The 18,391-nt window shown below is 36.4% G+C and overlaps 1 protein-coding gene across 1 annotated transcript in view; it reads left to right on the top strand.

Moving 5' to 3' along the window:
• LRP2 (LDL receptor related protein 2) overlaps nucleotides 1-18,391 on the top strand; it is a 114,229-nt gene that overhangs the window by 83,513 nt on the left and 12,325 nt on the right. The window contains exons 52-67 of the mRNA XM_041473093.1: nucleotides 374-544; nucleotides 1,829-2,052; nucleotides 2,457-2,634; nucleotides 3,576-3,772; nucleotides 5,328-5,573; nucleotides 6,246-6,374; nucleotides 6,532-6,651; nucleotides 7,200-7,316; nucleotides 7,601-7,717; nucleotides 9,151-9,288; nucleotides 10,015-10,137; nucleotides 11,086-11,214; nucleotides 13,309-13,440; nucleotides 14,771-14,902; nucleotides 16,544-16,687; nucleotides 17,422-17,587. Of these exons, the coding sequence (XP_041329027.1) occupies nucleotides 374-544; nucleotides 1,829-2,052; nucleotides 2,457-2,634; nucleotides 3,576-3,772; nucleotides 5,328-5,573; nucleotides 6,246-6,374; nucleotides 6,532-6,651; nucleotides 7,200-7,316; nucleotides 7,601-7,717; nucleotides 9,151-9,288; nucleotides 10,015-10,137; nucleotides 11,086-11,214; nucleotides 13,309-13,440; nucleotides 14,771-14,902; nucleotides 16,544-16,687; nucleotides 17,422-17,587 (2,463 nt within the window). The remainder of the gene's footprint in view (nucleotides 1-373; nucleotides 545-1,828; nucleotides 2,053-2,456; nucleotides 2,635-3,575; nucleotides 3,773-5,327; nucleotides 5,574-6,245; nucleotides 6,375-6,531; nucleotides 6,652-7,199; nucleotides 7,317-7,600; nucleotides 7,718-9,150; nucleotides 9,289-10,014; nucleotides 10,138-11,085; nucleotides 11,215-13,308; nucleotides 13,441-14,770; nucleotides 14,903-16,543; nucleotides 16,688-17,421; nucleotides 17,588-18,391) is intronic.

Genomic DNA, 18,391 nt, shown 5'->3' with positions numbered 1-18,391 from the left:
TGCTTGCATTTAGATTTCTGTGGTGTTAGTACTTATTTGCAGCTCAGGAGAAATAGTAGCTTGCCTGTTGTGGGTGTATATGCATGGCTGTCAGCTACCACTGAAAGTGGAATTTGGTTCCATATGGACTAGAGAGTTCTGATTGCAAGGCTAAAAAGGTTAATAGAAGTGTATATGGTTTGGTAGATGTTTGGGCTGACTGAATTCAATTGTGATTGCACAATTGTCTGCTGTAGCAGTTAAACTAAGATGTATATTGGCTTTCTTCTTCCTTGATCTCTGCTTTAGTTCTGTGACAGGAAATACTGTATTTGAGGCATGACTTCTAGTATTTACTTCAACAATCCTAACTCTTAAGTATTCATTTGAACAGACAGATTTACTGGACAGACTGGGCAGATCGAGCCTATATTGGACGAGCTGGCATGGATGGCAAGGAGAAGACTGTAATCATCTCTACAAAGTTAGAGTGGCCCAATGGACTTACCATAGATTACACCAATGACAAGCTCTACTGGACAGATGCCCACCTAAATTATATTGAGTATGTACGCAGGAAATATTAAAACAACTGAATGGTCACTCGTGTCAGATTGTGGTGGGAGAATTTATAGATGCTGTAAAAAGAATACATACTTCTGCCCACTGACTCTGTAGAAAATTTGAGTCAAAATGTCTGGAGTAGTAGATGATATGGATCATTAGATTACACAGTAACCGAGTTGCTACATTCAGTGAAAATTGTCCAAAAATTACAGTGAAAAGGTTCACACTCTGTACTAAAATATGCAACTTCTCTGTCTAGTTATACAACCTGAACCAAAAAATTGACTATAAATTCCCTATTTTCTGATTCTCTTGTTTTTGCTTATAGATGAGAATTGAGCTGTAACTAAACTAGTTATGTGCTAGTAAGTTGTATGCAAACATTTAGAAGATGTCTGAATGTCCATAAGTTTGATATGGAATTTCCTGTAGGCAAGTGGGATTCTTTTGTCAGTCAAGAAAAATCTATACATTGCTTCTAGTACTAGAAAATTCCCACCTAAATAGCAGTAAAAATAAGTAATATATATATGACTATTTAAATTGTTTTGAAACTCATAATACTGAAATATTTTGAAACCAATAACTTGTATTTATGTTAGTGTTCATATTTGTATTCATATTTACCTGTACATTTAGATTTATGTTTGTATTTACTTCTGTTTTTCTCTACATTAATTCTTTTGGCAGCCTTTTCTATGATATAGTATTAGAGATGTCTTTTTAAAAATGTAAGTTAATTACATGTATGTTTCTCCTCTCCTGTATTTCATAATTTCCCCATATATGGGGAAGATGATAGAAAAATGTAAAGTCTTGCCAAAGATAGCTCAGCAAAGGAGGCTCTAAATCAGAAAAACATGTAAAATTTAGGTATATAGGAAGCCTTTTATTGTTTTTAGTGTTTCATTATTATCAGTCTGAATCATCTAGGCAAGCTAGTCTCTTTTGTGACAAAAATAACTTACTGTTAAGGCAATAAATGTGCAAAATTTCATTGTTCTTTGCTAATGTGCTTCTGGAGGACTATACATTTCAGTGGATGTTACTCTATTCCATTTATTTCCCTGAAATGGCCTGTTTTACTTTCCTCCATATACTAAAATGAATTTGCTAAGGATGGTGATCTGTCTTTAGGGCATAAAGAAGCTGCAATTCTACATTTCATGTTTCTGATCACCAATAATGAAGGACCATAAGCATACATAATATGTGAAGAGAAAAGATGGAAAGAAATTTTAGCATTTATCTGAATGTTTTGCACAAATTTTTCTTTGTGGAGGTATTCTGACCTGGATGGACATCATCGTCACACGGTATACGATGGGACTCTACCTCATCCATTTGCAGTAACAATTTTTGAAGACACAATATATTGGACTGACTGGAACACAAGGACAGTTGAAAAAGGAAATAAATATGATGGATCAGAAAGGACTGTTCTTGTGAATACCACACACAGACCATTTGACATCCATGTTTACCATCCATACAGACAACCATTTGGTGAGAAAACAGATTTGCATTTAGAGGGTCAGCTGTTATTGGGGGACTAGTAGTAAAGGACCCCAAGTGCACTCAGCTTCTGCCTTTGCTGACTGGAATAAAATGCACAGAGTAAATGTAGGCATCTAGTTTACATTTGCAAATTGCCCTTTCTTTGAAAAGCAATAACTGCTAATGCATAATTTTAAATTAGCTTTCTAAAACATCGTTGCTTGATAGCATAGATTTTGTGTACGTGAAGTGACATATATTTCTCTCCTGAAATGCCTACTTATCTAGGTTTTGGTTTTCAGCCTCTTACATTTAAGGTTTCAAAACAGTATTAGAGGAATCTGTCATAGATTGAAACCTTTGTGTTCTGGAATTTACGAAGTATGGTAATATTTATTTTTCTATTTTACCAGTTAATAATCCTTGTGGCACCAATAATGGTGGTTGTTCCCATCTTTGCCTAATAAAAGCTGGTGGTCAGGGGTTTTCCTGTGAGTGTCCTGATAACTTCATGGTCATACAGTTTGGCAATACAGCCCACTGCCTTCCAATGTGCTCTAGCACCCAGTTTCTCTGTGCAGACACTGAGAGGTAAGTCTGCTGCTCACCATCACTTTTTCTATGTGTTTTTAAGGATATAGTTTACAGTTTAGTTTGTTCAAAAGGGCAGGAAATTAGATCTTCCTTCTGTTCTCATTATGAATTCGTGACATGCTTGCAGAGAGAAAACCAGGAAAAGACAGGAAGACAGGCTTTCATTTTGGAAAAGTACTTGTAGGCTGGTTCCTTAAATAGTACTTTTTAATTTTTCTTTCTGTTATAGGCATTGCTGATGTAACAAAGTTTGGGTTGTTAGAAGCATGTACCTCCAGAAACCACTTCTTGTTGAATTCTCGAACCTGGAATTTTTAAATTTTTTTTTAAACAACTTTTACAATTATCTGTTTCTGCCAAATATATACTGTCTGCCAGTGGCCCAGGAAAGCCATTTAGCTGATGTGAGGGCACATTTCTAACCCCTTTTACTGAGACAGTAGTGGAGGGAGAGAAATGGTGATATAAGAGCTCTTGTACTGATGTATCACCCTGGAGCCTATGAGGCAGGTGTGCTTATTGGGTTGCCTTTTGAAGCAGTGTTGTAATGATAATCCCTAGTGAAATTTTTTCGTGCTAAAGTTTGGGTGAATTATTGAAATATTGCCTTATTAAATAACTGATCTAAAAAATATCAGAGGGGATTACCACAAATAAACATAAAAATTAAATCTTTATTATTTTCTGTGAACTTCCTTCTAGAGGTCCACCAATATAATCTGTTTATCATCTGTTTCTGGTGTCAGTGTTCTGGCATATTTTATTAGCATTTGACAAATGAAATAGATGGTGTTCAATACAAATAGAAGAAATCCTAAGTGTTTTGGATGTTTCAATAAATATCGCCAAGACAAGACTGTCTTTTGTGCTGTAAAAGGATGGCTTTACATCTGTAAAGCCATATCCTCAATAAAGAACACACTGTTTTCTCTTTGTAGGTGTATTCCCATCTGGTGGAAATGTGATGGACAGAGGGACTGTCGAGATGGCTCTGATGAGCCCCCAACCTGTCCTCACCGGTACTGTCCTGTGGGGCAGTTCCAGTGCAATGATGGGAACTGCACAAGTTCACATTTCTTATGCAATACCCAGCCAGATTGCCATGACAGATCAGATGAAGATCCTGTACTCTGTGGTATGTTCCAACACATAAATTAAGCTGTTCTGCCAGTATAAAACATGTAATCAACATATAAATTTCATAATAAATATCCCTTTTTCAAAGATAAAAAGGTAAGATAGACAGATGCAGTCTTCTGTAGTCTTGCACCTGCTAGAGCAATTCACCTCTGTGCAAGCAGGTTAAAGGAGAGCAAAAATGTACTATATCAAAACATAAACAGTTTCTGTACCTCCAAGACAGATTTGCACTGAGGTAAATTACCATCTGAGGTATAAAATTTTAGAAACAGGACTCACTTAGTTTTGCTCTGAGTAAAGCCATGGTGATTATGAAGAATCTAGGGCTTCCTAATGCCCAGGTCACTCTAATTTTCCCTCTATTCTACTTTGTGTGATGGGACAAAATTATTACATCCTCAAAATCCAGTTCACGTGGAAAGATTTCTTTTGGAGAGCGATTTGTGATAGCAGTCTTATAGAAATATAGCATAATTATGCTTTTGGAATAATGTTATCTCCTTATAAACCTATGCTATTCCACATACTGATGTCTAGTTTAAAAAGTATATCCTTCCTTCTCTTTTTGTTAATAATGTTGTTCTGGCAGTTGCAAGCAAGTAATGTAAAGCAAAGGGAAAAGCAGTGTGGTTATGTAACTGATAGTGTCATTGCCTTCCATTCCAACGTGGTTCTAACAATGACAGAATTAAATGGAATGTCAATTTTAACTGAGTTTCAAATAGCTGAGATTTTAAGTATGCCACAGGAGAATTTAAAAGTAGAATTATGGCAGCTGTGTAATGCTGGGTACGGCATAACATACTGGGTACAATAAAAAATCAGTTTAGGTCTATGTAATTCCTTCTACTTTTTATCTCATGCGTGGTAACAGAATCCTTTGGTCTAGAACATCAATGGAAATTATAATACACATTTTTTTCTTGTACAGTTTGGCAGTGTATGTAAAAGAAAGTAGTAGAGTGAAGTACAGCAAGAAATTCTGGAAGCAGAGATAAGTTTTGACTTCTGTTTTCAGAGCTACCCCAGTTTGCCAGCACTGCTGATAACACCTTCCAGTGCTTTGCCCTTTGGGAATAGAGGCTATATTTTTGTAGGTTCTGCAGCTGATATTAGCATGGTCTTCTCCTATGTTGTCTGTCATGTTCATTCGTAGATAAACAGGCTCATCAGGCAATACACTCCTAAAGATTGCATGGCCAGAGGCAATATGCCATTAGCTCCTCTGTGAAGTGAGTGGGAGACCCTGCCTCAATCATGTTGAATGCTGGGTTTACTTCCCTCTGCTTTAGGAGAAGGTAGTATATGTCTTGCTCCTAGAAAACTGTAGAGCCTTAGTGAGCTTGTCTGAAGGTACCTGGGGAAAATGTAACATGTGATGTTAGAAATGTGTACCTCAACTGCTTTAACTGGACAAGTATATGTGACACTTTAAATTTCTTTCTGGCTTTGTTTTTAACTGTTGTAAACATAAGGGCTCAATTGATATAACAGCAGCAGATCATTTTTGTAAGTTTCAGGATCTTAACAGCTGATCTGTATTCTTTCAGCTAATCACCAGTGTGAAACTCATCAGTGGCAGTGTGCCAACAAACGATGCATCCCAGAAGCCTGGCAGTGTGATAGAGAGGATGACTGTGGTGACAACTCGGATGAAGATAGTGCTCACTGTGCCAGTAGGACCTGTCCCCCCGGCCAATTTAAATGTGACAATGGCCGCTGTATCCCACAGTCCTGGAAATGTGATGTGGATGATGATTGTGGTGATAACTCTGATGAGCCATTCCACGAATGCAGTAAGCACACAGCTGTAGTAAAATGCCTACATTAAAGTGCACTAAAAGCAGAGTGAACCACATAATTTAATTTTCCTAAGATTGAAAGTTTATTGGAAAGGAGTATTTTCTGCAAGCGAATTGCATTCATACAGTAAAAAGTGTTAGAAAACGTAGAGACTATGTGATAATTTACTATTTACATATTCTTGAAGGAGAGAGAGCCTGTTTATGCTGGCCAGATTGTCAGAAACTGGCAGCGTCTCACTTTGACTTTCTTGATGCTAGGATTTTTCTATATGCTATAGCATGTCTCTCTGAACTAATGTGTGTTTTCAAGAACTTGTGACCAAGTTTTTGCCATCTGAGGACAAGCTGCCTCCTCTGGGTTCCACATTTGGGGCTATTGCCAGTGTCACCAACTCTGAATAGTTTATGGAAAAACACAATGAGTGTGATTTGATCCAGTGATGGGTTTGTAGCATATGCAGAATACAAGGAGCATAGATTGGAAAAGATAGTAAAATCAGATACATTTAATGCTTTCTCTTTTACAACACTAAAATTATCAGATAGCTCTTTTTAGTCAAAATAATTGACTGTAAATCATAAAAGGTTAGGAGAGGCTGAAAAGCAAGGAGGATGGTTAATGGCTAAGTAACACAATTAATTTTGACAACTGCCTTTTTTCAGTGGGACCTGCTTATCGATGCGACAATCACACACAATTCAGCTGTAGAACCAACTACCGTTGTGTAGCATTGTGGGCAGTGTGCAATGGGAATGACGACTGCAGAGACAACAGTGATGAACGAGGCTGTGGTAAGTTTGGAGAAGGTCATTTCAATGTTACTTTGTCCCTAGAATATTTCTCCAATTTGCAAACACCCAGATTTTCTGAAAGCCCTCAGTAACAATGTACCTGGGCAAAGACTATGCTAATGTGTGCTGTTTTGTTGACAAACTTTCTGTACTTCAGAGGAGATGACTTGCAGTCCTTCTGGAGATTTCCGTTGTGACAATCATCGATGTATCCCACTGCGCTGGAAGTGTGATGGAGATGATGACTGTGGAGATAACTCTGATGAGCATAACTGCAGTGAGTTCTTGTTTTCTTTGTAATTATATAGTCCCACTTTTGACTTAAATATCCTTCTATTTTTAATGAGAACAAGGCAACTCTCAAGTGCAACACTTCTTTGTTTTATATGGTAGTCTCTCTTTTATTTGCTGAAATACCACACTGATATCAAGGATGCATAAAAACACTAATGCATCCAGTCATCACAATAACACAAATTTCTGTTTTGCACTGAGAACTGGCATTTGAATTTTATCCTGTGTGCAAATGTATAGTTTCTTAAACAATAATAGAAGATTTTTTTTCCTTATTTGAATTAAAAGCTTTTGTATAATTCTGTGTTGAATCAAAGTCTGCAGTGATTTTTGTTTTTTCTGTGTCAAGAGGGACATGGAATATCTACCATATTTAAAGAGTACTTGGGGGTAATGATGTTTTAACATAATTTAATTTTTAAGATTTTACCTCTGCCCACATTACTTTTGTCTGGTTCAATGAGATAGGTGTGGATGTTTAACTCTACATCTGGGAAACTTTTCATATTTGTACATTGATTTTAAATGAAGGTCCTCGTGAGTGCACAGAAAGTGAATACCGTTGTGACAATCTGCGCTGCATTCCTTCCCGATGGATCTGCGACCACGATGATGACTGTGAAGACAATTCAGATGAACGTGACTGTGGTGTGTATTATCTGAATCTTACATGTATAATCTACATCTTACATGTTCACACTGTTGTTTCTAATGTGATAAAATATTCTGCAAAATTATCTTTAATGGGAAGCATCTTTAAAGAAGTAATATTCACCCTGTCACATTAGTCACCCCACCAAAAGTAGAGAATACCACAGTTTTAGTAGTCTGGAATTTTTCCAGTGTTTTTAGAAGATTGTACTCAAAACATAAAAAGCTTTTCTGTCTTTGAATAAGAAGACATTTCAACAGTTACTTCTGAATCTTTTCAGAGCTGAGAACCTGCCACCCAGGTTATTTCCAGTGTGACAGTGGACACTGTGTTGCAGAGCGCTTCAGATGTGATGGAAATGCAGACTGCCTTGATTTCTCTGATGAAGCAACTTGTCGTGAGTTACAAGCTTTGCCATTGGTGCCCATTGTGCTCACTTTCAGAAAGATTTGCACTTTTCCCTATTTTTAAGTGAGATGACTCCTTAGAGGTATAGAATTCTGCAATGGTCAGTGATTTTAGTAAAAATTCAGGATAAGCATAGTATTTTGAATCAGCTTTTTAAAATGATAATGTGTTGCCATCTCTTACACTGATTGTAAACACATTCTTAATGGTAGGAAATGAATGTGTTTACCAAGTCCAGGAGAAGATACACACGTGATTGAATTGAAATTTTTCACTATCCCATAAGCACTGCAAGAACCAAACTATTTCAGTTGTACCAAATTCTAACAAGATTTGTAATGAGATTGTTTTCTATAATTCTCAAAGTAGTGTAAAGTGTCCTAAAGTATCAGTGAAGCCAAGGAAATAATATACTTTTCCATTTCTGTTTTCCTTTGGTATATTGATCTTCTGTGAAAAAAAATATCTGTAGCTTGCCTGGATCTACAGCTGCAGCTGTTTACCCAGAAAGTACTGTTCCCAATTGGAATGAAAATATTCCCTTTGTGCTATATCTGCGTTGACTGACATCAGCTTTTTGGGTGGTACTGATGTGTTGGTTCTGACTTATATGTTTCCATGATCTTTGGCTTCAGTACTTGGGACAATTCCTTTCTCTTCAGGTTGGTATCAGGACAACATGACACCAACATGAAGAGAAAGGATACCAATTAAGTACATCTTTCCATGTACTTAATTTTAATACCTGTACTTTAAGTAAGAAAGGGCATCTGCACAGTACTATCTTTATTTTTCTGATGGTTACCACATCCTGTGACATACATCACACCAGTTCGCTTTCAGAACCTGAGTTATAAAATCATTTGTTCTTAAATGGAGAATAAAATATATGAGAAGCCATTGAAAGAGCAAGTGTATGGTTTATTTATATAGGGTGGTAGAAGAATATTTTTGGTTTTTCTTTGGTTTAGTTAAGTTCCTTTCACAGTTTTTACAGAATATGTGGGGGCGGGTTTTTGCTATATCAACATGACTCCTTTTGAAATTGCATATCTTATGTGCTTCTTCAATCATTTCCATGTGATGCCAGTGAGGTTAGTTATCTTTATTATTGATCTAGATTTGTCAATAACAAATTCAAGTAGCATTTGTTAAATTATTTTATTTTCAAAAGCTTGTCTAACGTAAGTTATTTCACTCTTCAGTTAAACCTGAATTAATTACTTGCAGCTGCAAAGAAGTCTTCAGTCCTTGCAGCCTGTTGTTGCTGTACATCTTTGAAGCACCTCTTATCCTATTACACTTATCTCCTATTATGGAGATAAGTGTTTTTAAAAATAATATGGTGTTGGACTGAATATTTTTAATGAAAACATTAAATTTTTATTGTAAAAGAAAATGTCATAATTTTCTTTTTTTCAGCAACACGGTATCCTAATGGTACATACTGTCCACCGATGCTGTTTGAATGCAAAAACCATGTCTGTATTCAGCCATACTGGAAATGTGATGGGGATAATGATTGTGGAGATGATTCTGATGAAGAACTTCACCTTTGCTGTAAGAGAGAGGAATTATATTAAAATGAATAATATGCTTAATCTCTACATATAGTAGATCAATTAGAAAATAAATTGTAATTATTTGGGATGAGTGCTAAGAATTTTGCTTTACATGCAAGTTCATTCTGTGACAGTATGTCTCACAGCTTTGCAGATGTTTGTATATGTCGTTATGAAAGTAGAGAGAAGCATATCAGAGAGATAAGGTCACTATTTCATGTTTTTCAAGTTGGTTATCAAAAATAAGAGCATCACTTTGAAATAAAAGATTAATTCAGATAGTGTATACTGACACAGGTGCTGAACTTTCAAAGCTATTAGTATTGTCAGGACATCTTTGTAAATATGACTGAGAAGTCCTGAGGTGTAATAATTAAATGTTGGAGGTGCTACGTAAACTGGTTTTGTCAGTTATGCACTTAAATAACATGTTAGATTTCCAGTCAATTTTCTTCATAAACAAACTAGAAACCTCAGTTTTATATGTAGTTAGAGAATTTGTCTTTGGCCAAAGATGAAGTACTGTGTTCTGATAAAAAAATGTGTAACATTCTAACATACAATCGCCAAAATATGCAGAAAATATTTTTTTTGTCTGAATGCCTCCTCACCTTTTGAAATACACAAAACATATCAAATATTCCAAGAGAAAAGTTATATGAATAATTTGTAACCCAATGGCCTAAAGTATCAAAGTGTGACTGATTGATCTCTGTGCTTTTAGTGGATATTGCTTGTGAATCTCCATTCCGTTTCCGGTGTGAAAACAATCGCTGTATATACAGTCATGAGCTGTGCAACCAGGAGGATGACTGTGGAGATGGAAGTGACGAGAAAGAGGAACACTGTACGTTTACAAAAATTGAGCATCAAATTCAGTGATTTTGATGTGCTTAATATTCAATAATACCCAAGGGATGTCAAAGTTAACCTTAGATAATGATAACAAGAGCTCACTATGAAATAATTTTAACTGTGGTTATTGGTACTGTGTATTTATAGCTCTTTGTACAAGTAGCAAAACTGGGCAAACGTTTGTCTGAAAAGTAAAGAGCATGATTTTCAAAGCAATACTAGATTTTAGTATAAGCACCAGCTACATATTTGCTCATCTTATTATGAGCTCTGCCTAAAAGGAGAAAGAGGAAAGAGTTTGGCTGTATCGTAAAATTGGGATGGGATGGTTAGCTGGGACTTTTAAAATAAACAAATGGTAATACTTCCTGAAGTTGTGGCACTATTAAGCACATATTAACAGTCTTGATATTTAGGCCCAGACCCTGCAGCAGCTCTGTTAATATTTAGTAGGTTTTTGCCCTCAGATAACTTACATCGTTCTTGCTTACTGTGCTGTACATTTTCAAGTGTAATCATATTTTTGGTTGCTTAATGATATTGTTTACTGGCTTTATTGTACAATGTTCTAAATGTTAATAGTTTACTAATATCTCTATAATTTCTTGAAGTCTGCAGTAGATGTATGAAGTATATCATTAAAGAATATTAATAAGTTTGCATTATTAAAAGGAAAGTTTACTCAACTATTAAAATGAAGAATTTTCCTTCTGTCTTTTTTATAAAACAGCAGGACTTCTTTCAGTTCATGGAGATGTGACTAGAAATGAGGATGATACATCCTGTTTATGGTTTTAACTTTCTACAGACTTGCAGAGTAGTCTTGCCACTGTTTTACCAGATGGCATCAGCTTCCCCATTAGCAATGGGAAATAGAGCTGTCTGTAGGTACTTAATAGTTTAAACTGTGACAAAGGAATATTTCTCTTCTTGATTGTAGGTAGAGAGCCAACACCAAGACCTTGTAAAACTGAAGAATTCAAGTGCAGTAATGGAAATTGCATTCCCCTACATTATGTCTGTGACAATTATGATGACTGTGGAGACCATTTTGATGAAATAGGCTGCAGTAAGTAATAATATCAATAAAATACAAAATTACAATGCTGTTGAAATAGATTTTTCTGAAACTGAAAGCAATGAATGTTTTTTCTTGAATGCCATAGTAAAAAGTATTGTTTTTTAAGTAGCCTTTGTGAATTGAATTTCCTTACTGTTTTTCAATAAGCCTGTTCTAGGATTATTCACTTAGCAAGGACAGTATTTATTGTTTTCATTCTTTCATTATTTTAGTTTATTTTAATTCTCTTCTGTTTTCATTTTTTTGTACATATCTTCCAAAAACATGTAGATGTGCTACTTAGAGATATGGCTTAGTGTGTCTTCGTTTATAGTACAACTTGATGATTTTAAAGGTCTTTTCCAGCTTGAATGATTCCATCATTACATGTAGTTCAGTGCTCTGAACACAGTCTTTTTTAGTCTTAGAGTATTTATGCATCACAAATATATATATATATATATTTGATCTTGGTTTTGATCTTGTTTTGAAATAGGTTGTGTTACAGAGGTAAGAACATCCATCTATTTCAACCATAACTGCAATAGACCAACCTATGGAGTTATTAGTGGGTAGATTCTGAACTGATACATGTTGCTCTAGCCCAGTTAAAAATAAAAGTATATTGAGATGCTTCTATTTTTATTTTTATAGACGTGACCATAGAACTTTCTAAGCACCACTAGTCCTTTGCCTGTTGGCCCTCTCAGATCCTCTGTACAGCTTTTATGAACTATTTATTATGTATTTACTAGCATCCATTTAAATGTAAAAGCTTTGACTTGAACTTTGAGATGAGAGGTATTCCATGAATCTCAGAAAAAACCAAAACAAACCCCTAATTTTTTGTCAGTGTATAGACGAGTGGTAATATGAGCATACACTTGTAATTTCATTTTGTCAGGCTCTGATGGCATCAATCAATGTATGCCAAATGCTACACTGGTGATTTGCAATCCAGCAGACTTCCAAAACACAAATAACTTGGAAAGCCTATAGTGTAGTCCCTTTTGAAGCAGCTGATTTCTCTTTTTTAATTACCATCCCAATGGTCTTTAGGTAATATAGCCCAATGCAATGACTTGATGAAAATATAGAAGTATAAAAAGGCAATGAAGCAGTGTGAGACACCTCCTGATGTCTGCGTTCAGCTCTTTGGGGATAAATGTGAATACAGATCAGATGGTGACATTTGGAGCCTTTCCAACATCAAATACCTGCTATAATGAAAGTGGAATATTTGTGTGTGTTTGTGTATAATGAATTCATGCTTCTACATGTATATGAAATTGAGCTGTTTAAACTTAATTTAATCAGCGCTGGAATGTGTATGTAAAAAGGAGATAATCAGCTTAATGTAAAGTTTTTGCCATACATCTGTATCTTTTCCTCATGATCTTCCAGTAAGCATACTCTTTATCTTTTCTGCTTATAGAACACATTTACATTTGTACTCAAATATTTTTATGCATATATAGAGTATATATGAGCCAATAGAATTCTATATGTACTTTCAGACAGGTATAATTTTCATTGTCTGTTACAGACTGACTATTATGCCTGACTTGGCTTGTCCATTATAGGAATGTTTTAAAGGGCAGTGCATTCTGTGCAATGACCTGTACTGACTGCAGGAGCTTTAGATTAGGTTTGGCATGAGCTACATGTCATCTTCCCTCTCGTTTCCTGATAATAATGTAGGACCTGTGTTATGCATGATATCAATTAAGAATATTTCTTGTAAAGCTGATAAGAAAGCACTGGATAAGTGTGAGCCCTGTTGGCAAAGTTAGACATCTTAAATTCTGCAGTTGCTGCAGATTGGTGGTAATTTAGAAAGTAATTTCTGTTAAGGAAGGTGTGCTTTAATGATTATGGCTCTTTTCCTGATCCTCTTCACTAGTTGACAGCTCTTTTAACCAGTGGTTACTATTGTCTTCTAATTTTTATTAGAAAAAAAAAAAGGAAACTAACTAAATCTATCTGAAAACTATTTTTAATTGTAATAATGATCAAATTATGCCTCCCCCTTATCACTTCATTTTTTGGTTATAATTGTACAATTTGCTTTCTTTCTTGGGTTTTTTTTTTTTTTCTTTTCAGATCCTGGAACAGAGAGAACTTGTGCAGAAAATATCTGTGAACATAACTGTACCAATCTGAATGAAGGAGGCTTTATCTGTTCCTGTAGGCCAGGGTACAAGGCCAGTGAAAGTAATCGCAACTCCTGTGAAGGTATTTTTGATCTTATAAATGTCTTTTTGCTGATAAGTGTTCAGTGACCTGTCACTTCATCATTCTAATGTGACCACTCATTTTCACATTCTAACATGATTTTTATACGTTTATCAGATGCTTCCTAAGATGTTCCACTGCTGAATCATGTTTTCTAACATGTATACCCCATTCAACAAAAAATTGGCTCCACAGTTAAGACTTCTTTTAAGCTTTTGCTACCTGTACATATGTTTTTGTTTTACACCACGTAGGTTTGCAATCTGAGGGATAGAAATTTGATGGGTTTTGTTTTCCTTATTGAAAACAACTTCCTGCTGGTTATACTCCCCTTCTCTTCTGTTCTAGAACAGACCTACAGTAAAAGTGTGTTGTGTCATATTTTTGCCCTGGATTTTATGCAAATAAAATGTGGTGAGGAGTCTACTCAAAGGCCATGGTTTGTGGTCATGTGACATAGACCCTTCCCAGTTGGTGTTTCAGTATGTTTTCATGAGAACCCTTCTGCTTGTTTCTCCCAGCTCCTGTGGACAATTTGTGTAGTTTTATTAAACACGATCCAAGGCAACCCCTCCCTTTCCTGCCTGCTGATATAGTTTCTGAGGACTGTGTGTCTTGTCTTCAGCATTTCAAGAAAGCTTTGCTCTTGCATCTCATTTTAGTCATCTTTTGCCTTGCCTTATTGATTTAACACAAAAATACATGATCAAAAATACATCTCTGAAAATAAACCTGTTAAGCAGGATTGCAGTAATTATTGGCAATCTGTAGTTAAGACATGGTAAACAGCAGATGAGTGATGAGGAGTTCTGTTTGATAACAGATGCTGATTTTAAGGTCACTTATTAGGTCACTGATCTTTTAGAGTATGTGGGGAAAGCAGAGCCCTACCACTTCATGGAGTAAAGATGACCAGCATAGAATTGTCAAGGTTGGATGAGGCCTTTAAGAATATCCAGTCCAACCATCAACCCAGCATCACCACTGTAACCCCTAAATCACTGGACCGTCACCCAGCACCATATGCAGATGCCTCTGAAACACCTCCAGGGATGGTGACTCCACCACGTCCCTGGGCAACCTACTCTGATGCCTGACTACCCTGAGTGAAAGTTTTTTTTCTAATATCTAATCTGAATTTCCCCCGTCTCATTTTAAGGCCATTTCCTCAGCTCCTCTCACTGCTGGCAGCGTAAAAGAGACCAGCTCCCACCTCACTACAGCCTCCCTTCAGGGAATTGTATAGAGTGATGAGGTCACCCCTGAGACTCCTAAAGACTGAACTAGAAATAAATCAAGTTTTAAGAATCTTTTCTCTTCTTATGTCTAGATATCAATGAGTGTGAGATCTTTGGAACATGCACCCAGGACTGCAAGAATTCCAAAGGAAGCTATGAATGTTTCTGTGCAGATGGCTTCAGGTCTGTGGGTGATCAACAAGGGAAACAGTGTGCAGCTGATGGTATGTTAACTGACAGCAAGATTGACTGCCACCTGTAAAGAGCAAGTGCAATATAGCAACTTAATGAATGTAATCCTCTCTTTTATAAGACGATAATGAAAGCCAAACTTTATTCTGTAAGATAATACTATCTGTGTATTCCACCTATTCCATAATTAGGAACTGAAGTGCTCATCTCTGCTTCTGTAGTTGTAAACATTAGAAATGATACCTTGATTTGTGTGCCTGCCTTAATTCCTCCTGAAATTTTCTGCACACAAAAACCTGTTGTCCAGTGGTTATCATCAGAAGGAAATCAATGTTGCCTATTCCTCAAGTTTAGATTTTTTCAACAAAATAATGCTTCAGAAAAAAGTTGCATTAAACTGGCATAAATCAAAGGCAGTTTGATGACAGTTTGCCATTCATTGTTCAGGGACTGATGCACACAAACAGAAGGACTTTGGCCAATGTTTCAGATCAGTCATTGGCTTTTTATCATACCTCAGTGCAGTGACTACCATGTGCGGCAGTCCTTCTGTAGGCAGGACTAACTCAGAAAATAATAGTAATAGATCAGTAATAATAAAAATAAAGAGGTAAAGATAATAGAAAAAAGTGACAATGGAGCAGTGTTATATAAAAACTAAAAGCAGTACTGTATCTAGAAAAGTAGTTGCACTTTAACAGCTTTAAGAGCTAAATGATAGAAAAATTGTATGCCTAGTCAAATGGTAAAATCTTCAGAGCAGAATGCCTGTGACCAAATTTACATGCTACTGGATGTTTTGAAACCTAAAAATTATTTGTAATATGAAAAATGCTACAAGAAAATGAGGTCTCCAGGTTACCCGTCCAGGGGCCTAGTTCAGCAAATATTTACTGCTGAATGTTAGGCTGGAAATGCAGAGGACATTTACACTTCAGTTTCTGCCTGCCTGCCTGCCTGTTTGTGCCTGTGTCAGAAATCCAGTTCTTTGATACCCTTCTTCACAGGCTTTGCTCAGGAAGCATCTAGACAGGAAGTGTGTTGATGGCTAAGTGATAGAAGATAATTATATTGTAGCTGGTAACAATGAAATTTGTTGTGCCTAAGTTCTATTTCTATAGAATAGAACTCTGCCCTGCTTTGTCATACAATCTCACAGCCCTCATAAATGAGGGCCTGATGGGATATTATCAGGCTAACCCAAAATTAAACTGTGGCCAGGAGAACATTCATCTGAATATGGAGACATTAGAATTCACAAACTTCAAGGTAGAACTTGGACATGTCATGGCTTAAGTGACTGGCAATTTATTTGTACTTTCAAAATTGTTTGCTGTATTTTGAGGGGGAAAGTGGAACTGCGTATTGTGTAGTGGCATTCTGTTTTTGAGATGTGGTGATATGCCAACAATGTAATGTTTACGAATTTTTAAGGAATTATATCTGTGCAAGGTCTATGGTGAAAGGGATAATAAAGGATAATAAGTGGTAAGCATTTCAATTTTTATGAATTTTGGAAAGCCATGAAATTTGAATAGCTCTGAAGCTTTAGAAGAGACCCTAGATTCCCTCTTCTTCTTGTACCGATACAACTAGTTTTAATTAGAAATTACTTTCATCTGTTTTTTCTAAAATGAGAAATGCATAAAAATAAATTCATTATTGTTTCCCAGGTAATCCTCCATTGTTACTGCTGCCAGATAATGTGCGGATTCGAAGGTACAATATCTCATCAGAACAGTACTCTGACTATATTGATAACCAGGAGCGCATCCAAGCTCTGGATTACGACTGGGACCCTGAAGGGATAGGCCTGAGTGAGTATGCTAACACTCAGCCATGCAGTGGTTGGTTTAAAAAGATGCATTTCTGCAGCATGGGTGTTTAATTTACACTGGAAAGCAAAATCAAATTAGATCCACTGGCCATGTCTCCACTGAATGTGCCCCTCCCCTTTCCTCATTCTCCAGCATCACTGTGGTTTCTTTTAATGCTTTAATTTAGTTTAGCTGGATTTTGATCTGTTTTTCCTTTCATTTTAGTGTGAGTTTAGCTGTAGAATTGTGGCTCTTTAGGATTATGCTGCAGTAGAAGATTAACCCCTTCCTTTTCCTTCTGTCTCTGCAGTTCCCAAACCTGGTCCAAGTCTTGCAAGAATTTATACTAAGCAGGAATGACCAATAGATCCCTGTATTAACTTATATTTTTGCTTATTCCTCAAGTTCCCTCTCTTTGCTATTTCCACAGTGCCACTGTCCTGGGCCATACTTGCTCCTTAGGGTTATGAGAATCTAAGTTACTCTCAAAATCATGTGTAAAGGTTTCAGAGCTAAGATCCTCTGCTCTTGAAAAATATATATTTCTTGATAATCTAGCTCAAGATGACTTTGGATGTGTATCTTGCATATGATGGATGACTTTAGAATTTACACACTAAAAAGCAACCTTACTCGTAAATAAATGAGGCTGGTAACTTCACATAAGAGCCTCAGAAAAATTAGAATTTTTGACAAATATGTAATTAACTAGACATTTCTCATCTTTTTTTAAGGTGTTGTGTACTTCAGCATTCTGGGACAAGGCTCTGAGTTTGGAGCCATCAAACGTGCTTATCTCCCCACATTTGACAGCAGTAGGAACAATCCAACAAAGGAAGTTGACTTGAATCTCAAATACATAGTTAATCCTGATGGGTTAGCTGTTGACTGGGTTGGAAGGTAAGTATACTGAAAAGCTAGAAAAATGCTGTACCTTCAATGTGTCAGTTTGTAAGTTTGATCAGGCTGTGCAAAATCCAATTTTTTCTTCCTTATGAATTGTCTCTGAATGTGTCTAGCCTGAAGGTAGTTCAGAACAATGTAGTAAGCTGTCCTTGCCCGGACAGCAGGTTAATAGATGTGCATGTGGCTGACTGCATCACGTATTCTGTGCAACTGGCAGATCAGCTGTGCATCAGTAAAGTGATAATACACGAGCCTCCATGTCAGATGGATTCTTCTTCAATGACTTAGGTATGCTCCAGGGAACAAGCTTTCTTTGCTGTTGGAAGGAAAGCTCCCCAACCCACAATGGAATTTTATCTTTTATCTTCGCTCATTCCTTACCAACCCTGTGCTGTATGAGCAATCCCAAAACAGAAGGAGCTCTGAAGTTTTTGAATAGATGCATTTTCTCAGAAAATGGTTAGGCTTTTGTAATTGTGTTTCAGAAGCCTTTCTTTCTTTTACTGACTGTGGATTTTTTTAGCCTAAAACATGGTAATTTTTTAAACTTAATCATAAAAATCATGAGATCACCCCTTATGTTTACTACCTTGGAGACAAAGCTGGGCCTGACTCTTGGGAGTTTGATGTTTATGGTGTCAATTCATCTTGTGATATAACTGTTAAAGGACGTGGTGGACAGGCACAGCTGTAGCTCATGTGGTATAATGTTGAGAGGAACCTGATGTTTGAAGATGAACACTATAAAATGTAGTCAGGGTTCTGTTGGAAGCTGCATGGACAGAAGTCATAGAGATT

The sequence above is a fragment of the Pyrgilauda ruficollis genome, unplaced genomic scaffold (genome assembly GCF_017590135.1).
Source record: "Pyrgilauda ruficollis isolate IOZ18807 unplaced genomic scaffold, ASM1759013v1 scaffold3, whole genome shotgun sequence".
In the NCBI taxonomy this organism is placed as follows: Eukaryota; Metazoa; Chordata; class Aves; order Passeriformes; family Passeridae; genus Pyrgilauda; species Pyrgilauda ruficollis.
This window is presented reverse-complemented; position numbering and strand designations above follow the sequence as displayed.